At 33.9% G+C, this 26795-nt stretch overlaps 2 protein-coding genes across 4 annotated transcripts in view; both read right to left on the reverse strand.

Moving 5' to 3' along the window:
- Window positions 1-26795, reverse strand: part of LOC140044561 (uncharacterized) — a 63551-nt gene that overhangs the window by 16836 nt on the left and 19920 nt on the right. The gene's annotated exons all lie outside the window — the stretch shown is intronic.
- Window positions 13849-20629, reverse strand: LOC140043374 (uncharacterized). 3 transcript variants are annotated; one of them, XM_072087876.1, is made up of 4 exons: window positions 20584-20629; window positions 15827-16207; window positions 15233-15344; window positions 13849-14697 (listed from the first exon to the last, which is right to left on the reverse strand). In XM_072087876.1, the coding sequence occupies exons 2-4, from the start codon at window positions 16182-16184 to the stop codon at window positions 14601-14603; spliced, it is 567 nt and encodes a 188-aa protein (XP_071943977.1). In that variant the 5' UTR covers window positions 16185-16207; window positions 20584-20629; the 3' UTR covers window positions 13849-14600. The 3 variants fall into 3 exon arrangements, with proteins under 3 accessions (XP_071943977.1, XP_071943978.1, XP_071943976.1); XM_072087877.1 differs by lacking the exon at window positions 20584-20629 and adding an exon at window positions 17232-17293; XM_072087875.1 differs by lacking the exon at window positions 20584-20629 and having other exon boundaries at window positions 15827-16792.

Raw genomic sequence — 26795 nt, forward strand, 5'->3', positions numbered from 1 at the left:
GCCCGCTCCTGATTATCCAGCCGCCTCTCTTTTTATTTTTATTTTTTTTTACCCATATATAGGCCTACAACGGAAAGTTCAGCGGCCCGGCCCAGCTCCAGAGCAGGGCTCAGAATTCACGCTAGCATTTTGCTAGTAGATTCTTCATAATTGCTAGTTGAAAATTTCAAAACTAGCAAATGTTTGCTAGGCTGGTGTAATTTTTGAAAAATACGTACTTCTTAGCTTAGCCACGCTAGCTAGCCACCGATCGCTCTATGTCGACAACGGCAATTTGGTGAAAACAATTGTTTCATTTACACGCCGCCGATTTACGTCAAGGAAACGCGAATAGCACCGCGAATCATGTAATGTGGTAAACAGCAAGCTTTTTCCCCAACACATTAAATCACGTGCATTTAGTACGTCGCTGAGGATTACATCATCAGTCACGTGATTACAGAATACACGATTATCAATTTAGGGATTTAACGAAATAAATATTTTGCCTACACAGTGGTCGAAGCGCGTTTTTTATAGGTTTGTAAATAGGAAACACCCCATACATAATGGACTCTACCAATTTTGTTTACGATGATCTCGCGCTCGAGATCGGCACACCACGAGGTCCTGTTGGGCGATGGGTTTTCTTATGCCTGGTTTACCTGTGGAATAATTACACACACTTTTCGCATCACAACTTTAAATACTGATTTACACAGCAATTGGCAAAGGATTCATCAAAGAAGAATGAATACGTTGAATAAAAATTCACTTAAGAAATGCCGTAAGCTGTTTTCAAAATCAGCCCACTATTTAGTATTATTGAGACCAACGTCATCTTCTCGCGATAGGGAATTTCCTGGATAGATGAGTCGAGCGAGAAACGGCGGCCGGACCATGGCCGATGAGTGAGGCGGGGGTGGCAGCTTGGACGGATTAGCCTAGGGCCTACAATTTCGCTCGGTGGCAATTAAATGTAATGTTTTAATTACGTCTGGATATAAACAATACAAAACTCAATTTTGTCATCGGCAATAATATTTCATACATAGTCAATTTTGTTCTGTTTCGCATTTTAAAAGTTTTACGTTTCGTCCTAAAAAAAATTGGGCCAAAACGTCCATCGCGCAAAAATATACCTCCATAAAAAGTAAAAAAAAAAAAAAAAAAAACCGTCCCCCCGCCCCTGAAAATTTATGAGGGTGTGACGCTTAACAAGTATTTTTTTTTATTTGGCCTTATAATGTATTTATTCAAATTGAATGTAATTTATTCACTACATTAATAATTGCTCTTTGAATTTGGCAGCATTAAAAGACGTTCTCGGATTGTACCTTTTGATTGGTTTCCCTTCCATTTCTTTAGCCACTCGTTTTCTATGGGGCGCCATAAGCAGCAAAAGTGTGTAGCTGAAAAATGTATGTGTACATTTAAAATGTGTGTGTGTGTAATTGCAAAATGTATTTGTAAACCTAAAAATGTGTGTGTATTTGTAAAATTCATGTTTGTAATTGTAAAACGTAGTTGTACATTTGTAAAATGTAGTTGTACACTTTTAAAATGTAGTTGTACACTTTTAAAATGTAGTTGTACACTTTTAAAATGTAGTTGTAACAAGGAATGTATACTTGTAACGCTTGGTTAGAGATCTCTAATCAAGCGTGAAGACCATACCATTTCTCGAGAGGGGTATACCATGGAAAATGGCTATCTGACCGGCGGCCGGCCGCCGATGGTATATTTATTTCCTTTTTATCGTTATAGCATTGGCGTTTTGGGAGTTTTGATTATATTGAAAAGCGACGGCGAAACACTGTTGTCGGTCGTCTACTAAATTATATAATAACTAGGCCTAGGCGCGGCCGGACTATACTAAATCACTAAGGGTGGTAGGTATGTATAACAATACAATATTTAGGCTAGGCCTAGGCCCTAGACCTCGCGCCTATAAATAAAGACCCAATTCCGTTATTAAAAGAAAAGAATGAAACAGCTAGCCTACTAGTAACGGGAGTAACTACTACTACTAGGCCTAGCCTAGCTAGGCTATACTAGGCATAGAGGCCTAGCCTGTGTAGTATAGTAGAAGTAGGGCCCGGGCCTAGACCTAAACCTAGGCTAGGCTAGCTAGGCCTAAGCCTACTAGCCAGTAGGCCTAAAGCCCTGGGCCTAAATAGGGCTAGGCTTATATAGGCTAGCTCTCAATCAAGGAGCCTACTATTACTAAACTAACCAAAGACCTCTAACTAGGCTTATGGGGTGCTGGTCAACCCGTACCCAAACCAACCCGTACCCATGCCAACTCGTACCCAACTTGGCTAACCCGTACCCAAATAATTGGTCAACTCGTACCCACTTTGGCTAACCCGTACCCAAACCAACTCGTACCCATGCCAACTCATACCTAAATATTTGGCTTACTCGTACCCATTATTTGGCTTACTCGTACCCATTATTTGGCTTACTCGTACCCATTATTTGGACTACTCGTACCCAATTTGAATAATTAGGCCTACTTGTAATGATTTGATCGGCGCAAAACTAGTGGTATGCTTTTGACGTATGAATATTTTTATATTTAAATTGTTTTTTTTTATTTTACAGGTCTCGGTGAAATGTGTGCTAATAAAAATGACCATTGATTTGATTGTAAACTTCGTTTAATTAGGCATATATTTGTTAACATTTATTTAAATGTAGTATTATAGTTTTATAAACGTATGTTTGATGTGTCTTTTTATTTATTTACGTAAGAACATTAATTAATAAAAAAATATTTTTACTGTTGTATAGTATTACAATTCAATTAAGCCCAGGTAAAGTACCAACAACGTATCATTTTTATACTTATCAATTTTTATTCTTATCACCTTATCTTCCCTGATTACATTCGATCATGGAGAGGTATACCTCCATGATTCGATCAAGTAATTATTGTTTCTATTGTATTGGTATATTTAAAATTGGTTGAATTAACGACGCCCTGTTTTAATCAAAAAGCCCACAGGGCTATGGAGTCGAATTACTCATAGATTTCGTGTTACGTGTTTTTGCTGACCGGGATTAACCTTTTATTATAAAAAAAAAATGACGTATGATCGTTTTCCATAATTTATTTATTAATAATTCAGTGAAATGATCATGTACACTTACTGTAAAGTCTGCAGGGCTATGGGCGTAGATTTCGTGTTACGTGTTTTTGCTGACCGGGATTAACCTTTTATTATAAAAAAAACACGCATTTATAGGGCGTCAAAGAGATGACTCATTAATGACGTATATGATCGTTTTCCATATAATTTTATTTATTAATAATTCAGTGAAATGATCATATACACGTACTGTAAGGCCTGCAGGGCTATGGGGCGTAGATTTCGTGTTACGTGTTTTTGCTGACCGGGATTAACCTTTTATTACAAAAAAACACGCATTTATAGGGTGTCAAAGAGACGACTTAGTAATGGCGTATGATCGTTTTCCATATATTTTATTTATTAATAATTCAGTGAAATGATCATATACACGTACTGTAAGGCCTGCAGGGCTATGGGGCGTAGATTTCGTGTTACGTGTTTTTGCTGACCGGGACTAACATTTTATTACAAAACATATGAATCTCTTGGTGCAAATTTTGCAACCAAACAGTGATTTTTAATATGTACCTATTGAGCTGTTTATCTACTTATAAGTTCATACCAAGTTCATGCAACCCAAGTCTTGTCATCGTCCATTATATTGGGGGGTCAACCATTATGAATACAACTAATTTCCACAATGATTTTATTATATTTTTTAACCAAAGAAATTAAAATGACATAAACTAGTATAGTATGAACATTTCCAGACTTTGTAATAATTACCATCTATTCATTAAACAAACCAAGTCACAGAAAGATAAACATAACCATTACCCGAATGAAAATGGTAGATCCCAGCTCGCTATCATTAAAACATAGGTGTCTTAATTTGGCAATTGTGAATATAAAACACGACATATAGAACTAAATAACACCTAACAATTGTTCCTTATATATCAAACATTAGAATGATATAAAAATTAAAATGCTACTTACAATTATATAATGAAAAAATTAACCCCAAACTTCGCTACAATCCAACGGTCTGTCAAGTGAAGACTTGATAACACAGGCAAACCCTATTTGAATTTTGCCGCCTTTTTGAGCATTTTTTTAGATTTTTTCAAAATAGATTTTGCTATTTTGACACAGTCTATTTTAAGCCAATGCTCATAAGAAAAGTATGTAAGGAATCTATGAATATTCAGCTTTCTTTTAAGAAACTATCCAAAATGATTGATGGCCTACAAGTGATCTTAAATTGCAAATAAAACACTGTGGTGCTTTAGAAAATAGGTAAAAAATTGACCTCACACTGTCAGCGGGCAATGGATGGTGAGTTTTAAAACGTAAAATGACACATACTTTTTGTAACTTTACAATTTCAAACATATATCATAATGTTCAGTATTGTCTACAGTTTATTTTGAGCTACTATCCAAAAAAATCCGATTTATAATAGCCGAGATATTTAGGTGGGAACATGAAAATCAAGTGTTTTGTAGAATATCACGATGCGAAATCAGTGGTATCCATGTCCCAGTGGAGTGTGTTGGGGCAATTTAGCTATTTCGTTGCTCAAGAGATTCATATGAACACGCATTTATAGGGTGTCAAAGAGACGACTTAGTAATGGCGTATGATCGTTTTCCATATATTTTATTTATTAATAATTCAGTGAAATGATCATATACACGTACTGTAAGGCCTGCAGGGCTATGGGGCGTAGATTTCGTGTTACGTGTTTTTGCTGACCGGGATTAACCTTTTATTACAAACAAACACGCATTTATATGGTGTCAAAGAGACGACTTAGTAATGGCGTATGATCGTTTTCCATATATTTTATTTATTAATAATTCAGTGAAATGATCATATACACGTACTGTAAGGCCTGCGGGGCTATGGGGCGTAGATTTCGTGTTACGTGTTTTTGCTGACCGGGATTAACCTTTTATTACAAAAAAACACGCATTTATAGGGCGTCAAAGAGACGACTCAGTAATGACGTATGATCGTTTTCCATATATTTTATTTATCAATAATTCAGTGAAATGATCATATACACGTACTTTAAGGCAATTAAACATTTTTGGCAGATTTTCTTCTATAACAGCTACAGTGTGTAAAAAAAAAATAGACAACGCAATGTGGCGTACGATCGTTTTCTATTTTTTTTTTTCTTAAATAATTCAGTAAAATTATCTGTTTGTTTACAGCAATTAAACATTTTTGGTAGATGTTTCCTCAATAACAGCTACGTGTTTTTGCTGACAAGGGATTCCCTTTTAAAAAAAAAAACGCATTCTATAATATTCTACAAATAAATGACCCACACTCGTTTTTCCATGGCAATTAACGGATGTCGTCTTATTTACTAAAATAATATAAACGTTCTGAAGGCCTACCTACACGTGTCTGTACATACGTATCTGTCAGCGATAAGATGATTTTTTTTTTAGTTTTAGTAGTATTTTATTTCGGTTTTTAGTCATAATAATACAGTAATAATCATTATAAAATGAAAACGTAATAACAGCAAATGTCGTCGTTAGTAATTAAATGTTAAATTATTGGAGGTTACCTTTTATTATTATTCTCACATCCATCATGTCCTAGGGAATTTGTTTTAAAAACGGCAATAATCTACTTAGATTCATTATTCTAAAATGGTCCTTAGCAGCAAAAATGAGGCTGGTATCCACTTAAATAGTTTCGTGATTTTAAAAATACGAGTGACTACTTAAAAATGTTTTCGAAATGTTAAAACAAAACTTGCAAAACAAAACAACAAAAACCATTTTTAAAACGATTTTCAAAAAGCACATTACTTCATTATCTGTAAAATAAAATGAAAAGTGTGTACAGGCTATTCGTAGTAAATAATAGATCAATAACTATTCAAAAATGAAAAAAAAAATAGAATGCAGCACAGCCGACCACTGACATCTTCCATGTAAAACAACGCCCTCAAGTATTAATTTAACTACGACCCAAATACGATGAAAGCTGTGCTTTTTTCGTACGAGTCTGTACATAAATTATACTTAGGTAAATAGTTTTTGCCATTATAATATCGAACATATGATCTAAAAATGTAATAAAACTGGGTTTAACTGTAATAGGCCTATATAAATATACTTTAAATAGCATTAAACTTGGGTACGGGCCAGCCAATGATGGGTACGGGTTAGCCAATGATGGGTACGGGTGAGCCAAAATTTTGGGTACGAGTAAGCCAAAATTTGGGTACGAGTTGGTGGGTACGAGTTGGCATGGGTACGGGTTGACCTGTATTCACCCGATGCCCACTAACTACTAAGCTAGCTAGGCTAGGCCTACCTCTTGCCTACCTAGCAGGCCTATAGGCTAGGTCTTTACTAGCTAGGCATTGTTAGCTATAGTAGGCAGGCCTAGACTACTAGGCCCTAGTCCTTCTACTACTAGCCTTCTAGGCTAGTAGGCTAGTACTAGCCTATTATAATAAATATAGCCTCCCTGGAGACCATAGACTCGGGCCTAGTAGTAGGGGATCCATCGCAAAGTCGCCCCATACAAAGTCGCCCAATACAAAGTCGCCCCATCGCAAAGTCGCCCCAAAACAAAGTCGCCCAGGCACAGTCGCCCCATCGCAAAGTCGCCCCATCGCAAAGTCGCCCCAGCGCAAAGTCGCCCCAGCGCAAAGTCGCCCCAGCGCAAAGTCGCCCCAACGCAAAGTCGCCCCATCGCAAAGTCGCCCCATCGCAAAGTCGCCCACGGTTTTATTTCGGTATGATTATGAAGCGCCGCCGTAGTAGTACGCTGTTTCATATCGGTTGCGTTTGATATCGATTGCGTTTGTTACTTTGGTCGCGCTAAATGTCGTATAGGCCTACATTACAATGTTTATCCTATTATATACATAAAATTTTTATTTTACAGGTTTTAATGGAGTGATGTGCTTTTTAAAAATCATTAAAAAAATAGTCCCTTGTTTGAAAGTTCTAAAAAGATTATCCCTGATTTATAGTTTCGAAAATGTTAAATTAGTTACCAGAGCCACAATTACGAATCTTTCTTCAACCTACGCCTGGATACCAGCTCATTTTTTAGGATAATATAATAAATGTATAAATGTGTAGGCCTTCGTATAGATTTGTAAGACAATGAGTTGTAAAACAGTGTTGTAAGACAATGAGTGTTATAGGCTACTTATTGATCATTTTGCATTTATTGACAAGTTATGTGTCTTACTTTTATAATGACTTTTCAAAATGAAGGGAAAAAAAAGGATTTCATCGCCGATATGATTGTTTTACATGCATTACAGGTATTTTAGTAAAATTTAAAACGCTACATTTTGACCATGGAAAAACCATCGTACAGTATCGTGTGCGTGTTTTTTAAAAAGGGGAATCCCCGACGGTCAGCAGAAAGACGTAGCAGCTGTGAGGAAACAGATACCAGAAGGCGCAGCTCCGATTGGTTTCAGAGAATGTTTCAGATAGCGAGTCGCCTTTTATTCAACAGCACAATGATCATTTTACTGAAGAAATTCTTTTCAACCCTTTTGGTTTTAGAACATTCTAATTAACATGCCTAATAAATATCCTCATATCGGGTGTATATTTAATTTTAAATTAAACAAGACAGTGAAGAGGCACGGAATAATACGTACGACGAATACACACACGCACGTCATTTACGACATATAGTGGTGATATGATGCAATTTTATAATTGATATAATGATGGGATTGCCTTTCCAGGCTTACAATCAATGTCCATTGTAATACTATGTATAATAATAGTAAACTGAATGTTTATAAATAAATTGTTTTACGTAATTTGTTGCATATAAAATAAAAGACACAGACGCAGTCTACGTTTCCTATAAAATATTTCACATTTAAATAATTATGTACTGTCAAATGACATTATGCTGGATAATACTATAATCTTAAACTATGTTTACAAATTGTCATTTTTTTAACGCACACATCTTTCCCATCATACTGACCTGTAAAATAAAAACAAAAATCAATTATTAATATAGGCCTAATAATAACAATAAATATTCATCGACCAAAGCAAAAATAATCTAGATCGTATAACATCATTTTATCGCGACCAAAATTAAACGCGACCGATTTCGAACGCGACTGATATCATCGTAAAACTCCGGCGGGGTTTCCCCATCTTCAGAATGGTGCGTTGTAGTGCGACAACGGCGGAGTAATTACGGGGTTTCCCTCTGCTGGTAAGCTATAGCACGTTAGTGCGACCGCTGAGTGATTAGTCGGGGTTTCCACTCTGATGATGGGGGTGCGTGCCGATCGTGTGACCTGAGACTACATGGCGGGGCTTCCCCTTTTATGCCTACACGTTCCGTGTTATTTTGTGTATCATTGCGACATTTTACGCACTTGTAAACTATTTTTTAACGTTTTGGGCGACTTTGCGATAGGGCGACTTTGTGATGGGGCGACTTTGCGATGGGGCGACTTTGCGTTGGGGCGACTTTGCGATGGGGCGACTTTGCGATGGGGCGACTGTGTCGGGGCGACTTTGTTTTGGGGCGACTTTGCGATGGGGCGACTGTGTAAGGGGCGACTTTGTATGGGGCGACTTTGCGATGGGGCGACTTGACTAGCATCCAGTAGTAGTACTAGTAGGCCTACTAAAGGCCCTAGGCTAGCTAGCTAATAATAATTCTTATTTCAAATCAAATTTTAAGAATTAATTTGTACATATTTTTATTTCAGAACAGGCATTTACCATGGATTTGCTGCAAATTTCAGAGAATTACCAGGAACTTTATGCCAGGCGCAAAGAGGTCTTATATCTGACAATATTAATGTGCTTGAAAACTGGCATCTTAGGATTGAGAAGTTAAACATTTTATTTAATATTGTTTTAAGAAGGTTACAAGAGAGTGATGTTCCTCTAGATACCATTGAACAATTTGTTATACTTTCTACTGAATTAAATTATATTTTTGCCTCATATGATGAAAGAATAAACGGAAATCATGATCATCATAGGTGGTTTGCATCGCATCAAACTGAACAAACATCTAATGGGCGACCAAGGATTATAGTTAATAAAGAGAATATTGAAGAACTATTTGAAATATTTCATAGTTGGAAAATTGTTGCACATCAATTAGCGATTTCTGTTGATACACTTCGAAGAAGAAGAAGATTATATGGTTTGCCCGTTTCCCAGCCTAACTCTACTAGAAACTACTATTCAAATATTTCAAGAGATCAGCTTTTAAATGAAGAATATTGATTTTATTGCCTGATGCTGGAGAAAAATTAATTATTGGTGGATTAAGAAGAAGGCGTATACAGTACATGTTCAGAGAAGTCTAATTCGGGATGCTATAATGGAGGTTGACCCAATCAATAGATCATTAAGGCGAACCAGATCTGTTATAAGAAGTTTACAATGTTGCAAGTCCAAATAGTTTATGGTAAGGATTACAGTATACGGTAGATGTTTTTACTAACAATAATAAATACAGTATATTTAGCAGATTTAAAAAAAAGTATGAACTTTTTTAAGATGTGAATAATAAGTTGCCCATAATACTTATTTGCATGAATTATTGTTGAGGTACTGTACATATAATTGATAAGAAAATATACACATGTAACATTAACAATGTACGTCAGTACAAAAAGTTTATTATGCATGATTCAAGAGAGTAGCCAATTTGTTTTGTTTTACAGGCACATCGATGGCCATCATAAGTTAATTTGCTGGAACTTTGTCATATTAGGAGGCATTGATGGATATTCACGCAAGATTGTTTATCTTAGATGTTGCACAAATAACAAAGCAGAGAGTGTTCTTCAGCTATTTCAAGAAGCTGTTGGACAGCATGGTTTACCATCACGAGTCAGATCTGATAAAGGAGGCGAGAATGTATTGGTGGCTCGCTTTATGTTAAGCAATAGAGGCTTAAATCGTGGCAGCCATATAACAGGTTCATCAGTTCACAATCAAAGAATTGAAAGGCTGTGGCTGGATGTCAAACAAACTGTTGTTAAACAATTTCAAGGTATATTTAACTACATGGAAAATTTGGGAATTCTTGATCCCTTAAACCAGATTCATATTTATTGCCTTCATTCGGTATTTTTAAGTCCCATTAATGATTCATTAAGAGAGATGGAAGGCAATTGGAATGACCATCCCATGAGTAGCGAACATAATCTTTCACCGAATCAACTTTGGCATATGGGATTAAATGCTTATGCATTTAACAATCCTGAAGAATATCAAGATCTAATTCACGATGGAATTGATGAAGATGGGCCACAAGCTGTTGATGACAACAATAATGAACAGATTGTTGTTCCATATATACAATTGCCATTAACCAACAACCAAGACAATTTATTAAATCATATGCACTAGGTGCTAATAAAGCAGATGTTGACCAATGTATAGACATTTATGTCAATTTAGTTCATATAGTGGAAGGCATGATGTAAACCCCTAAACAACCATTTAGTAACTATCTCCGATCAGTGATAGTAAACAACCCTAGAAATTAACAAACATTGATTCTAATGAGACTTTTCACCGGTTTCCGTAGGACCACTAGAGTCTGGTTTTCTTTTTTGAAAAAATATAATACTACTGTAGCACAAATACAACTTTGTGCAATGGGTAATTTAAATTTACTTTCTATGGACGAGAGAGTTAGTTTTTCTAATATTTATTATAATAATTGTCTCTGTGTATGGTAAGATATTCCAAAAGAACATTCTTTATTATTTTCAACATATTTGCGACAGCTCTCCAATGTTATATTAAGCAGGTTTTTTCTGTACACATGAAACATTTTAACTGTAAATAAATTTTTTGTTGTTGCTTTAATCTATTGTTTAGTTTTATTTTATATTATAATTTATATTGTTTGAGGTGTAGCATACGATTGGATAGTGCTTTGCACTCATAACAATCCTCAGGTGTTTATTTAAATAAATACAGTAACATGATTTTTAACAGTTTTTTGGTGTAAAAACTCAAATTTTTATGATAGCTATATTAATAACGTACAGTAAACACAGAGCCTTCAAACAAAAGGTAGAGCTGAGCTCATCTAAACTCAATTGTACTGTGGCTAGAAACTTATACATAAATAAATTTATATTAACAAAATTTGAATGACATGATTTTTTTTTTAGTAAAAATTATATTTGTTGTAAATGTTACAGATTTCCCAATGCAAAACAAATACAGAGCTGATCCAAGCTATTTAAAATCGATTGTATTTTGGCTAGATTTGCAACATGCAATTTTAACAGGCAGGGGTGGTCGTAGAGGACTATTTTAAGGGTGTTGGCCAAGAAGAGTCCAGCCGCAAAACCACATATTTGGCCCATAGAGGAGCGATGCAAATTTTTTTTAATTACACCACTAGATGGCCGGAAATTAATTAATTAAATTTAATTAGCAATTATAATGAGTACAAATTATTTATTATCAAATCATAATTTTAAAAAGCTAAACAAAAAATAAGAGGCTGCTGCTATAAATATTTTGAGCAAAACGTTTAATTGTATTATTTTGAAATAAATGCTAAATAAGTCAGTAAAACCACAATTAGCAAAATTTATTTTCATTTATCCACTATAAACTGTATAAACAGTGTTGCCTAAACAACACTCCAGAAAAAAATATTGAAATTTGCAGAAAGAAGGAATTGCCCAGGCAACACCCCTGCGTCTACCCCTATTACCCACAAATTGATTTTTATTGCTTCTAAACAAATTTTCAATATAGATGTAAAAAAAACTAGAAATTAATTTAACTTTGACGAAATATTGTTGATCTTTTTTATAATTTTATGGACATTAATATTTTTTAAACATGCACGTATGCGAACATACGATCGGAAAATGTTGATGTATGCCTTCCTATTATACGCTTATAGTGCTGAGTTGTGTATATTATATGCCATATACATTAAGTACAGTATATACTGTATATCTATATACCGTGTAGCATTGGTGAAATTACGGACAAACATCATGTTCTAATTTTTTGGCATTGATAACATTATCAAAATAAACTTGTGGATAACAATATCGAAAGATAATGAATTGAGCAATAAAATATAACAATTGGAAGAAAATTTGGCACGTAGAAGCGTGGTGCGCGCTCTTTAAAATTTGTATAACTTTGACGAAAGAGATGAAAAAACTACTTTTTAACTTCAACTGGCCATATGATAACGTTACAACATCTGATAGACCTAATTTTTAAATAAATTCATATCTACATTTTACAAGCTCTCATAATAAGTTATAAAAATCAAGGTCAACTTTATTTCAGAAGAGCTGCAAGGTATTCAAATATCCGTTGTAGGTGAAATTACGTAATCAGCGTTATTTAAATTTTTAGACATGATGAAATCATCTAAATGGAAATGTTGGCAACTCATGAGTAACATAATTGGTTGAGGTAGAATATATTAAAAATTAAAAGAAAATCAATCACAGATAAGCGAGATGCCCTCTGTTCAATATGATTGTCTAAGATGAAACGAAAAAAATCCAATTTTTTTATTTATGTGGCCAAATGATGACATATAATTTTGTACGTCTAATATGTACATGATGCATTCATAACTCCAACTCATTGGCTTCCACAATCAGTTTAAAAAAATTGGTAGTAAGCGTCCATTCTGAAGAGTTATATTTATATATTATAAGGCCTTATTTTTTACCGTTTTTGACACTTTTGTGCAATTAATGTGCGCATTTTGTCATTTTTTAACCTGCTCGTATAATTTGGTGAATGTAATTTTGAGCTTTTTAAATTTTTAACGCGCGATTTCACTATTAATTTTTATTTTATTTGCTATTCTTTTTACCCTTGACATGCAGTTTATGTATAGTGAATTTTATTGACATGTGATTACAAGTAATATAGAGATATGATCGATAATGTGATTTCACAAAATTGGGTATAAATTACGTCACAGATGAGTGAACTTTTTGAGATAATTGTTACACAAAATAGTGTACAGAAACAATAAAAAGAAAAAAAATAACAATAAAGATTTCATACAATAATAATAGATAATCATTTTATTCTAAATGATCACCTAAAAATATAATTACACACGTACATGATTCGTTTAGTATACTAATAATATTATTTGTCGCATCAACTTCCAAAATTGACCTTTGTGACATTGTTTTTGCAGCGGTATACTTTCAATAAGTTCAAACAAACAACAAAATAAGACAGACTCAAAAATACTTTTAATGCAGTGTTTAGTTGTTTCAAATACAATCACAAACTTTAAAAAGTATGCAAAACTCCATGAAGGTACCATACTATAAATACGTTATAAAATCAGAAGCGTGTTAAGTAAAATTTCTGTGGAATTATTTAACATACCCATAAGTGCAAAGAAATAGCTTATTATAGAGGCTGTTCTTTTATTCTAAACCAAATTTTTTTTTTTAAATAGAAATGAATCCTTTGGTTTATAAGTAACCCAAACATTACCAAAGTATAGTTTATATGAATTTCAAGTATAAAAGTACAAGAAAAAAAAAATGTGGTACATGGTATTAAATGAATGAAAGTAACAAGCATTGAAGATATTTAACATGAAATTATCTTTATACATTTAAGATGTAGTAGAAAATCAATTTCTATACATACAAATCAAGTATTGAAGTCTGACATAAATGAGCAATTCATAATATGATTTTTAGGGGAAAAAACTCTCAATATTATATAATTATTTAAATGTGATTTAAGAATAAAACCCTCCATCATTAAAACATTCATGTAACTATGTTAAAACTGGTGTTCAAAATATAACTACCACTGTATGTGATAAAAATAACTTTATGATTGTGTTTCCCAACAATAATATTAAACAAAAATTGTAAAAAAAAAATGTAGCCACTAATTGCAAAATATTTTTTTTTAAATTGGAATTAAGACTTTGAATTAAGCTTGATTAAAACAATAAAAACATATTAACAATAACAAAACTGAATGTCATTATTGTATTAAACATGTTAGCACTTAATTACTAACATTTTAAAGCTATCATTGCTACAATAAAAACTAAACTGTCTAAAGTCTGAATGCTCAAGCATTCAAAGAAACATAACAATTGAATAAGATCAACTATCAACAACATTTTTGGTTTGAGAAAAGAACTGTGTAAAGCTGGTACAAAATTTTAGCATACATGTTAATTCTTGGCATGACATCTCATTAATTGCTTCCCGTAACCACTCTTTCTCTTTATGAACATTCTCCAGAGTATCCCACTCTCCTGTGTCTACCATCAACTCAGGTGTCATATCCACATGTTTCATTAGGAAAATAGAACACATTTCATTGCATCTTTCAATGAATGGCATAAGTTCTGTATACTGAAGGCCATCTCTTATGCTTCAGTATCACTTTCTTTTGCATCAGATGTAGGACTAAGAGGTAATAAATAGTCACTAATGTTACTGTTAGTTGTACTAACAATATCTCGGGAAGGCAACAAGTACACCCTCTTGTTTCAATATAAACGATGCAAAAGCTGTGCATTCCTTTCTTGATCATCAGTTAAACGTAGTTTAGTTAATCGTGAACCCATTCCAATCATAAACTCAAACCTAGAAGATATAATTTATAAAATGTAGATGACAAAATGTTATGTTATTTACTGAAGGGAGGTGAAAGCTGTACACAAGGCATTCTTTTTTTTCTGACTTAAAACGCTCAGCACCTAAATATCAAGCTACAGTTCATTTATTATTATAGTTATTTATTAAAAACATTCAGAATATGTACTGGTGTGTATATTGTAATGACCAATCAAAAATTATTCTGATCTTAACTGTACATCATATCATTGCACACAGGTTAACAAACTTCTTATGTTGGTACTATCACATTATATTGAAAGCTCAAAGTTAAGATTTTGCAAGGCATTTTGTTTAATCTTTTGAAGATGAAAAGGAAGCTGGAATATTGTTTCTATGAATCAGTCATGCTTGTAACCAATCAGAATCCCACTTTGCTGAGCAAAAACTTATTCAAAATATTTTTTTGCAAATCAAACATTGCTTGTAAACTAAATTTAACATTTTAGTTTTCACTACAGTTACAGTACTTTATTTTAAATTTAAATAAATCAAAAGAACTTACTTATTTGGATCACTTTCAATTTCCAATATATCTGAAAACATATTTTCCAATTTTTTGTAAACTTCTTTTGCTGTCATGCATTGTTCTAGTTCAACATGATGATAAACATGACCTGTAGTGTTAAAAGTAAATTTCATGATACATAATCAGTAAATATGATTTCTCATGTAGACAAAAACAAAAATAGGCCATGTTGAACCTTGAAAATGTTTATCAACTTTCAAAAGATTGAAAAAAAAAATCAATTTATTTTTTAGTCAAGACACTGTTCTATACTTTTTATATATTTATTCATGAATTGAGGAATTTTGTTTAAAAAAGTTCATTACTTAAATGTTTAGACTATAAATACATTTTTTTAAGTGAATGTGCCAAAAAAGTTTCTGAAACAAAAATTGGTAAGAAACAATATTTTTAGTCGCGTGTACGCGACTCTATAGTTCACTATGTCGGTCGGTCGGTCTGTCTGTTGGTCCGGTATCACTATGCGTTTTAGCACGCGACTTATGGCTGTTGGCCTTGTTTTTATTAGTATTGAATAAAAAAACTGAAATACATAGTAGATTAGGATAATAATCATAATAAATAACTAACCTTTTTCATCTAGTTTTCCATAGTAATTTGCCCTGGGTATTTGATCGCTTTGTGATGTATCCAATAAAATGACTTCTTTTAAGTAGAAGTAATTTTGGTTTTGCCTAGAATTAGAGCATGAACGAGACCTTGAATTATCTTGTGTTCTTCTTCTGGTGGTATTTCTTGATCTTGTTGATGGTGTGGTAAATAAACTATTCATTTCACTATTTAGATCTTGGTGTGGTCTTCTTGTAGTATTTCTATGTGCTTGAGGTTGAGCATTTGGAGTTACATTCTGAATGATTGTTAAAAAATTGTCATTTGATAGTAGGGATTTGGTTAAATTATCTATATCAGTTGTTGAAAGCGATGCCATGGTTTTATTTTTACAGTAGTTATCTGAAACAAAACAAATTATTATTAATAATTAAATTCATCAATACAGATACAGTACTGAATTAACTATCCTACTACACAGTACTAGTGGTGAAGCTCATATTTTGTTACCTCCGCCAAGGAGGTTATGTTTTCACCCCTGTATGTTTGGGTGCGTGGGTGCGCGTGTGTGGGTGTGTGTGTGTGTGTGTCTGTGAACAGCCTGAAGGCCACAGTTTTTATCCGATTCCCACCAAATTTGGACACAATGATCTATGCCCCAAAAGCTCGGACGAAAAAAAAAATATATAAAAATAAAAAAAACTCTCAGCGGGATTTGAACCAGGGACCTTAACTGTGAGAGGCTGGATACATAACCATTACACCAAACTCTCATCCACAACTTTGTAGTGTGCAGTTAGCCTATTTACACTTTAGAACTAATAAAAAAAAAGTTAAAAAAAAAACATTTTCGGAGGGAATTTTATGTAGGGGAATTTTACAGTAGGCGGAGGTTTGTACTCTCGGAGTACCCTCTAGTTTAGATATATTTTAAAAGATTATTCTACATTACAAGAAGAAGAATAGAATATCGCATTTTGTTATTTCAGTAGTAAAATATTGATTGTTTTACCCAGGTCTAGTAGGGCTAGCTTACAACTAGCTGGGCTACTACTACTAGGCTAGGCCATACCCTGCAGGTTTGGCTAGCCTAACACCAGCCCTACTGCTGTTATCAACTCCAAATGTGTTATTACTAACTATATCATGAATAGCAAATCTTGGATTTAGGCTTTAAGTAGGCCTCATAAGTAGGCTCACGTCTAATGTAGTGCCGCTACACAGTGCTTAAGCGGAGCGCGTCGTTCTAAACACCTGGACGCGCTCCGCCGTGCGTATCTTGGAACGTCAAGTACGTTTGGGACACTTGAGAAGTCGACGACGGAAACTAAACCTATATTATTACTACTCACTCATTATTATCATACAAAGACTATTATATTATATTCCTTAACTACGATAAAAGACTACAACGTAAAATACTCACCATTATAATAGTCTTTGTATGATAATAATGAGTGAGTAGTAATAATATAGGTTTAGTTTCCGTCGTCGACTTCTCAAGTGTCCCAAACGTACTTGACGTGATGATGGTCCGGTCCGTTGACGTAGTGGTCCAGCTGGCTTGGGAAATCGACGGCGTCTGGGCTCCGCCGAGGTAGGCCTACCATACCTCTGGCACAGCTCCACAAATGCCCCCTTATTATCCCTAGTGGCTCTCGCCACCAGGAAAAGGAGACACCGAGTGTGGAGCAGACCCAGCGGTGACACTAACGGCGATAGAGTGTTCGACTCGGGCATCTCGAGCCCCGCCGCCTCGCCCATCGACTCCATCATCTTCCTTAGAGATTTGGTGAAGAAGAATCCAGGCTGGATTCTCCCCTCGGCGTTGAAAAGTGCTACCGCCTTGGTGACACTCCCGCCGCACTCCGGAACGAGTTTCACTAACTCCTGGATGAAACTCCAGCGCCGAGATGAGGTGGTCGACGATACCTCCGGCGATGTTTCCGTCATGAATGGCGGTATGTGGTGCGCCAGGTGTTGTTTTGGGTTTTCGGGCACCCGGCCACATCCTGCCACTGGACACAGGAATGCCCGACGTGACCGCTTACCCGATTCCCTCTGACCGCCTTCAGGATGAGGTCGTTTGTTGTCTTTCGACCGTTTGTCGGCCTTTCCCTGAGATTTAACTTTTGGTACCGCCCCAGCACTAGGTGGAACAGCACTGGTCGCCGTACCAACGAGACGGACGTCTCGGCACGCAAAGTCCGACTCCTTACTTCCCGGAGTTCGCCATACCTTCACGGACCGCGTTCCATAGGCGCAAACCTATTGGACTCGCCGCCAGCTCGTTCATCGAAACGCATACCATCGTCTGGATAATGAGAGTCGCGATTACGAATATCCCCGTTAGGAGTACCGTAGTTAGAATAGGAATCAAACCGCCTATCCGTGGTTACGTTTGACACAGAATTAACGTTAGGAGTAGCTCGAATTGACTGCTCCTCCTCCCCGTTAAAACTAACTGACGCATTCTTTGAAGTCACCTGATTATTAGGATTAACCTCAAGATCTGGCCCTTCAAAGACCTCGTCAGCACTGCCATTTATGATTTTCGCCGATGTCGGCGCATTACTCTTTTTAACAGAGTCAGTGCTTTTTTCGTTATGAACAAACACCGAATTTAGCACGTAGCTGATGCCATAGCTGTCTAGATCCGCAACTAATGTTGCGTCTCCGATCGCTTGCAACAACTCTTCCCAACAACGGATATTTCCTTCGGTCTCTCGATATTCGAAAACATTTTGTATAGCCCGAGAGGAAAATCCAATTGGGAAATCATTTTCGTGCTGGGCAAAGTTTATTTTGAACTTCGCCTCTTCTTGGTTTCTTTCAGTAGACATCTGCAAATGAACAAGGGTACTCGTTCAAAATACTGAGTCTCGAATTAATTAATTTTACTATCAGAATCATAATTAATTTCAGGCAACCAATGAGTAAAGTAGACAAATTATTTAGAAAGATAGTAACATACAATACAACTGTTTTTTTTTTTTTATATGATACGAAAATATAAATAATAATTGACACCACACAGAAAAATAATTTATTAAAGGAAAAGACATACAAGACATAATCATAATAAACGTCCACTTCATTGATACCTAAAACAACTACAAACCAACAGTAAATAATCGCGTAATAATAGAATTCTGAGCATTCGCCAGCGTACCGGCGTGCGTATAACTAAAACTCACATCCACACATCCTAAAAATAGTATTCTAAAAATAGGATGTTTCCGTAAAGTAAATAGCCAATCAGAAACTATTAGTACATAGAATTCTTTCATTGCTCAACCAATCAGAGTACGCACGTAACCGCGTCATCATCGCTTGCATTTTCATTCCCTGGATAATGCACAGCTCGCGCTGCACGACCCTCTCAGGTAGCGAGTATGCAAATGCAATGATCTGATTGGTTGCTGTAGCCTAGCCAATCGTATGATGCCCAAGAACTGCGCGGCAGTTTGTTCGAATGGAATAAGACCTGGATGAGATCTGAAACAATATCGAAAAACTATCGCCCAAGACTCGGAGGATCTAGGCCTAGGCCTACCCTAATACAATTGACCAGTATACCTTAAATACATTCTCAACCATCTTCCCTCTAATGAAAAAAAATTTATTTTTTTTTTTTTTCAAAAAAGGCAAAGTTTTTATTTATTTTTGCGGTTCCTGATAAACTAATAAAATAAATAAATAAATTCTTCCAACACTGCCGACTTCCAGTGAAGGAACGACGTAAACAACTGGCCCACTAATATGATAACTAATACTTCCTAGCCTAACCTAATCGTATATTTTCCGAAATCGGACATGAAACACGGGCCATGTCGTTTCGTTCTGGAATCACGAGTCCAGCGGGTTAACATACAAAACCCATTCACGTCACGAGCGTGAACATTCATGTCACGAGCATGAAATTCATGTCACGAGCATGAATAATAATATTCTTATACTACAGTTTCATCTAGTATAGGCCAATCGTTCATTCGTCGAATATTAAATATAAAAAATAAAAATAATAAATCCTAATCTACTATTCATCCCCAACTCTCGGAGAGAACATGAACTTATAAGAAACATTCACGTTCTTATCCTCGAGACGGTGATGAATTGGCGAGGGCCGATACATTGAATGTAAATAAATAAACAACGCACGTCCAGATTCGCGTATTTTCGGCGTCATATTTCGCCAGAAAAATATCGCGTTTAATTTTAATCCTCGTCGCCAATAAAGAGATTGCTAGTCTCTTGGTTTAGTTCCTTAACTACGATAAAAGACTACAACGTAAAATACTCACCATTATAATAGTCTTTGTATGATAATAATGAGTGAGTAGTAATAATATAGGTTTAGTTTCCGTCGTCGACTTCTCAAGTGTCCCAAACGTACTTGACGTTCCAAGATACGCACGGCGGAGCGCGTCCAGGTGTTTAGAACGACGCGCTCCGCTTAAGCACTGTGTAGCGGCACTACAGTAGGCTCACGTCTGACCCTTATAAAATGTATAAACAAATAAATCCTTTTTTAAATTGATGACAGGTACAGTAAACACTGACACTTAAGCTGCGTGATGTAGGCCTAGGCATTTATTAGCTAGTTTATGCGGTTTGCCTAGTTAGGCCTAGGCGGCGCCTATATAATAGGCCTATGCCTCTTGGCCTACTAGTAGACTAGCTAGGCTAGCTAGTCCCTGTACTGTTGTAGCTGTACTAGGCTAGGCCTAGTAGTAGGCCCTATACTGGTTTACAGCTCTAAGGAATGGGCTACTTACATACTGTACTGTATACTGTACTCAACAATAGGATGACACTGACAGTTGACTATAGTATAGATAGCAGGTATAGTATGTAGTTGTTTTTTGATAACAGAGAACTATCACTTATGCCATCCTCGTATATAATTAATTTCGTACGGAAAATACATTTAATTGATTTTATCATTAGATAGAGTATCATTCTTAGAATTAATTGTCAGTAATATATATAATTTTTTAAATGTTAGGGATATATTTTAAAATAACTATAAATAGATATATAATTACAGAAACTCAAGATGTTCTTTTCTGCCTGAAACCTAGGCCGAGGAGGAGGCCTCCTCCTCCTCAGCTCTCTGCTCTCACTTCGTTCGTTTCGCTACCTGATCCGTGCAGGCCTAGGCCTAGGCTAGACTGGATATTATGATTGCAAGCCAAAAAGGTAGATTTAGAAGCATATTTTATTGATTACCCATCATCAGTGTCACCCTTAAACAGATAGTTAAGCTATATTTGTAGGTCATAGCTTATTTCAGACAATATTTTAGCCTCCAAAAAGGGCAGATTAGGTCTAGTAGGGTAGTGGAGGGCAGGCCTATAGCCTATAGGCTAGCCTAGTCTAGGCCTAGCTAGCTAGCTAGGGCCTAGGCCTAGTTAGGCTAGCATCTCTCTACTCTAGCTAATAGTTTAGGCCTAAAAACTAGGTAGGCCTAGTACTACTAGGCCTACTATGGCTAGCCTTGTCTAGCTAGGCCTAGGCCTACTAGAAATAGAAAGATCTAGCCTAGCTAGAGTAGTAGGCTAGGCTAGTAGGCCCACCTGGTTAGGCCCTACTAGGGAACTGGTAGGCTAGCTAGCTAGGCCTACTTACTAGCTAATAAGTAGCTAGGCCTAGGCTGCCTAACTAGCTAGCTCTATGTATTCTAGTTAGGGCCTAGACTAGTTTATTAGGCCTTAGTTTAGGCTGATTAGGCCTGCCTAGTCCTAGTTAAATAAATAGGCATATAACCAGGCTCAGTCTAAACACTCTAGCTAGGCCTATCTATATGAGACCTGTGCTATTAATTATAGAACTAGGCCTAGGGCCTTGCTACTGTAGCTAGCCAGCAGAATGGTCTAGAGAGGCATAGGCCTAGCTAGGGATAGGCTGGGGGGTCATAGACAGCCTATCTATATAAAATATTAGATAGGTAGGTAGGAGTATTAAGATTCATCAGTGTGTAAGTTGATTTCATTGCTAATGCCAAGGTATTAGGCCTGTTTATTTTCAGGTTGAAAGCAATGGATAAACAGAGATTCAATTCTACAACAAAAGAGACAAAAGTCAAACTCAAACTGATAATTAACAATGTTTCCAGTTAAATTAATGTTAATTATTTTAATAGATTGTAGTGACCCTAACTACCTTACTGTTTGTGTATGGCTGTAATATTATATTAAATGTCATCACAATTAGTAAGGTTGTGAGGCTTCACAATTTCAAACAACTCTTCTTGTGTCTCTTCTTCATGTGGATGGATTAAAAAATACTGTGAGTATTGTACACTCTTTATATGAATATATCATCAATCACAATATCAAATATGATCCGTGTAGTAACAATTTGATAACTTAGCATGCATCTTATAATATCTACATCATCAATAATTAATATTAATATAAATCTACATCACAATGTTGGATATGATCTTTGTAGTCAAAATTTGATAACTGAGCACACATCTTTTAATAACTACCTTATCAATAACTATTAATAATGTCCTATATCACAATGTAGGATATGATCAGTGTTAGTCATAATTTGATAACTGAGCACGCATCTTTTAATATCTACCTCATCAATAATTAATATTAATATCATAATATATCACATTGTTCGATATGATCAGTGTAGTCAGAATTTGATAACTGAGCACGCATCTTTTAATATATACCTTATCAATGACTATTAATAATATCCTATATCACAATGTTGGATATGATTAGTGTAGTCATAATTTGATAACTGAGCACACATCTTTCAATATCTATTTCCTTCATCAATAATTATTATTAATAATTTATATCACATTGTTGGATATGATCATTGTAGTCATAATTTGATAACTGAGCACGCATCTTTTAATATCTACCTCATCAATAATTAATATTAATAATCTATATCACATTGTTCGATATGATCAGTGTAGTCATAATTTAATAACAGCACGCATCTTTTAATATACCTTATCAATAACTATTAATAATATCCTATATCACAATGTTGGATATGATCAGTGTAGTCATAATTTTATAACTGAGCACCCATCTTTCAATATCTATTTCATCAATAATTATTATTAATAATCTATATCACATTGTTGGTTATGATCAGTGTAGTCATAATTTGATAACTGAGCAATAATCTTTTAATATCTACATCATCATTAATTAATATTAATAACCTATATCACATTGTTGGATATGATCTGTTTAGTTTTTTAATATATACCTTATCAATAACTATTAATAATATATTATATCACGTTGGATATGATCAGTGTAGTCAGAATTTGATAACTGAGCACGCATCTTTTAATATCTACCTCATCAATAATTATTATTAATATCTTATATCACATTGTTCGATAATGATCAGTGTAGTCAGAATTTGATAACTGAGCACGCATCTTTTAATATCTACCTCATCAATAATTAATATTAATAATCTATATCACATTGTTCGACATGATCAGTGTAGTCATAATTTGATAACTGAGCACGCGTCTTTTAATATCTACCTTTCAATAATTATTATTAATAATCTATATCACATTGTTGGATATGATCAGTGTAGTCAGAATTTGATAACTGAGCATGCATCTTTTAATATCTACCTCATCAATAATTAATATTAATAATCTATATTGCATTGTTCAATATGATCAGTGTAGTCATAATATGATAACTGAGCATACATCTTTTAATATCTACCTTATCAATGACTATTAATAATATCCTATATCACAATGTTGGATATGATCAGTGTAGTCATAATTTGATAACTGAGCACGCATCTTTCAATATCTATTTCATCAATAATTATTATTAATAATTTATATCACAATGTTGGATATGATCATTGTAGTCATAATTTGATAACTGAGCATACATCTTTAGAATTACTTTTATTTAAGTATATAAAAGAATAATCTATAATTTACAATGTTTTATATATTGTGAATTCATCAGATATTATCTATTGAACTGATATGGTTTTGTTTATTACAGCATAGTACATACAGCACTTTATGTTATGTTATTTATTTATTATTCAACATTTTTTGTTTGGTTTTTGACGTTATCAAATTTTTATTTTCTTTTAAGTTCTGTTATTCATTTGTTAATTTCGTAGCTTAAGTTAGTTTAAGATAAAAGGTACCAAGCTTGATTAGCTTCGGCTATACCTTGGCTACCTTTTGTATTGAAATTGTTTTTGTTTGATACAATAAAAAAGAAGAATATCTACCTCATTAATAATTAATATTAATAATCTATATTACACTGTTGGATATGATCTGTTTGGTTTTTTAATATCTACCTTATCAATAACTATTAATAATATCCTATATCACAATGTTGGATATGATCAGTGTAGTCATAGTTTGATAACTGAGCATGCATCTTTTAATATCTACCTCATCAATAATTATTATTAATAATCTATATCACAATGTTGGATATGATTAGTGTAGTCATAATTTGATAACTGAGCATGCATCTTTCAATATCTATTTCATCAATAATTATTATTAATAATCTATATCACATAGTTGGATATGATCAGTGTAGTCATAAATTGATAACTGAGCAAAAATCTTTTAATATCTGCATCATCATTAATTAATATTAATAATCTATATCAAACTGTTGGATATGATCTGTTTAGTTTTTTAATATCTATCTTTTCCATAACTATTAATAATATTCTATATCACAATTTTGGATATGATCAGTGTAATCATAGTTTGAACTACCTCAACAATAATTAATATTAATTGTCTATATACCAATATCAAATATGATCAGTGTAGGCCTAGTCATTTGATAACTGAGCATGCATCATTTTATATCTGCTTCAAATATTAATATTGTCTTAATATATAATAAGTGGTTTGAAGGATGATTGCAGATGGCCTTTTTTGCATTGTAAAGTTCAATTTATCCAAAAGGTCAAACTTTGACCTATTTCAATAAAATCATTTCATAAGTTGTCTTCTTTTATAGTTTTAGTGATAATCAATATTAAGTGGTTTTTTACCCCAAAAATGTCAAACCTAGAGCTATTTAATAATAAAATGATTTTATAAATTGTCTTCTTTTATATTTCTAGTAATGGTATAATCAGTATTCAATTGTTTGAATGATGTTTGTGAGGTATTTTTTAATTAAGTTTACGCAGTTTAGATGGTAAAATCTGTCAATTATCCAAAATTGACATTTTTCACTCCTAAAAAAATCTTAGAGCCATTTCAATAAAATTATTTCATAAATTGTCCTCTTTTTATGGTTCTAATAATGATATAATCAAAGTGGTTTGGATGATGTTTGTGGGGTGTTTTTTAAAAGTTTGCACAGTTTACATGGTAAAATGTGTCAATTTATTCCTAGAGCTATTTCAATAAAATTATTTCATAATCACCCCAAAAATGTCAAACCTAGAACTATTTTAATAAAATGATTTCATAAATTGTCTTCTTTTATAGTTCTAGTAGTGGTATAATCAGTATTCAATTGTTTGAATGATGTTTGTGGGGTATTTTTTAATTAAGTTTACGCAGTTTACATGGTAAAATCTGTCAATTATCCAAAATTGACATTTTTCACTCCTAAAAAAATCTTAGAGCCATTTCAATAAAATTATTTCATAAATTGTCCTCTTTTATAGTTCTAATAATGATATAATCAATATTAAGTGGTTTGGATGATGTTTGTGGGGTGTTTTTTAAAAGTTTGCACAGTTGACATGGTAAAATGTGTCAATTTATACCTAGAACTATTTTAATAAAATGATTTCATAAATTGTCCTCTTTTATAGTTCTAGTAGTGGTATAATCAATATTAAGTTGTTTGGATGATGTTTGTGGGGTGTTTTTTTTTAAGTTTGCACAGTTTACATGGTAAAATCTGTCAATTTATCCAAAATTGACATTTTTCACCCTAAAAAGTCAAACTTCAGAGCTATTTCAATAAATTGATTTCAAAAATTCTCTTTTTTTACAGTTCTAGTAGTGATATAATCAATATTAAGTTGTTTGAATGATGTTTGTGGGGTGTTTTTGTTAAGTTAGCATTAAGTTTACGCAGTTTACATGGCAAAATCTGTAAATTTATCCAAAATTGACATTTTTTACCCTAAAAATTCAAACCAGAGCTATTTCAATAAAGTTATTTCATAAATTGTCCTCTTTTATAGTTCTAGTAGTGGTATAATCAATATTAAGTTGTTTGGATGATGTTTGTAGGTGTTTTTTAAAAGTTTGCATTAAGTTTACGCAGTTTACATGGTAAAATCTGTAAATTTATCCAAAATTGACATTTTTTACCCTAAAAATTCAAACCTAGAGCTATTTCAATAAAATTATTTCATAAATTGTCCTCTTTTATAGTTCTAGTAGTGGTATACTCAATATTAAGTGGTTTGGATGATGTTTGTGGGGTGTTTTTTTAAAGTTTGCACAGTTTACATGGCAAAATCTGTAAATTTATCCAAAATTGACATCTTTTACCCTAAAAATTCAAACCTAGAGCTATTTCAATAAAATTATTTCATAAATTGTCCTCTTTTATAGTTCTTGTAGTGGTATAATCAATATTAAGTGGTTTGGATGATGTTTGTGGGTGTTTTTTTTAAAGTTTGCATTAAGTTTACGCTGTTTAAATGGTAAAATCTGTAAATTTATCCAAAATTGACATTTTTCACCCTAAAAAGTCAAACTTAGAGCTATTTCAATAAATTGATTTCATAAATTGTCCTCTTTTATAGTTCTAGTAGTGGTATAATCAATATTAAGTTGTTTGGATGATGTTTGTGGGGTGTTTTTGTTAAGTTAGCATTAAGTTTACGCAGTTTACATGGTAAAATCTGTAAATTTATCCAAAATTGACATTTTTCACCCTAAAAAGTCAAACTTAGAGCTATTTCAATAAATTGATTTCAAAAATTCTCTTCTTTTACAGTTCTAGTAGTG

The sequence above is a fragment of the Antedon mediterranea genome, chromosome 3 (assembly GCF_964355755.1).
Source record: "Antedon mediterranea chromosome 3, ecAntMedi1.1, whole genome shotgun sequence".
Taxonomy (NCBI): Eukaryota; Metazoa; Echinodermata; class Crinoidea; order Comatulida; family Antedonidae; genus Antedon; species Antedon mediterranea.

What these genes read in the sequence shown, in the direction of transcription:
- LOC140043374 (XM_072087876.1), bottom strand. Translation starts at nt 16,184, where the DNA reads ATGGCATCGCTTTCAACAACTGATATAGATAATTTAACCAAATCCCTA. An exon ending in TGGAAAACTAGATGAAAAAG is followed by an intron (nt 15,345 to 15,826) that starts GTTAGTTATTTA and finishes TTAACACTACAG; the next exon opens with GTCATGTTTATCATCATGTT. An exon ending in ATTGAAAGTGATCCAAATAA is followed by an intron (nt 14,698 to 15,232) that starts GTAAGTTCTTTT and finishes TATATCTTCTAG; the next exon opens with GTTTGAGTTTATGATTGGAA.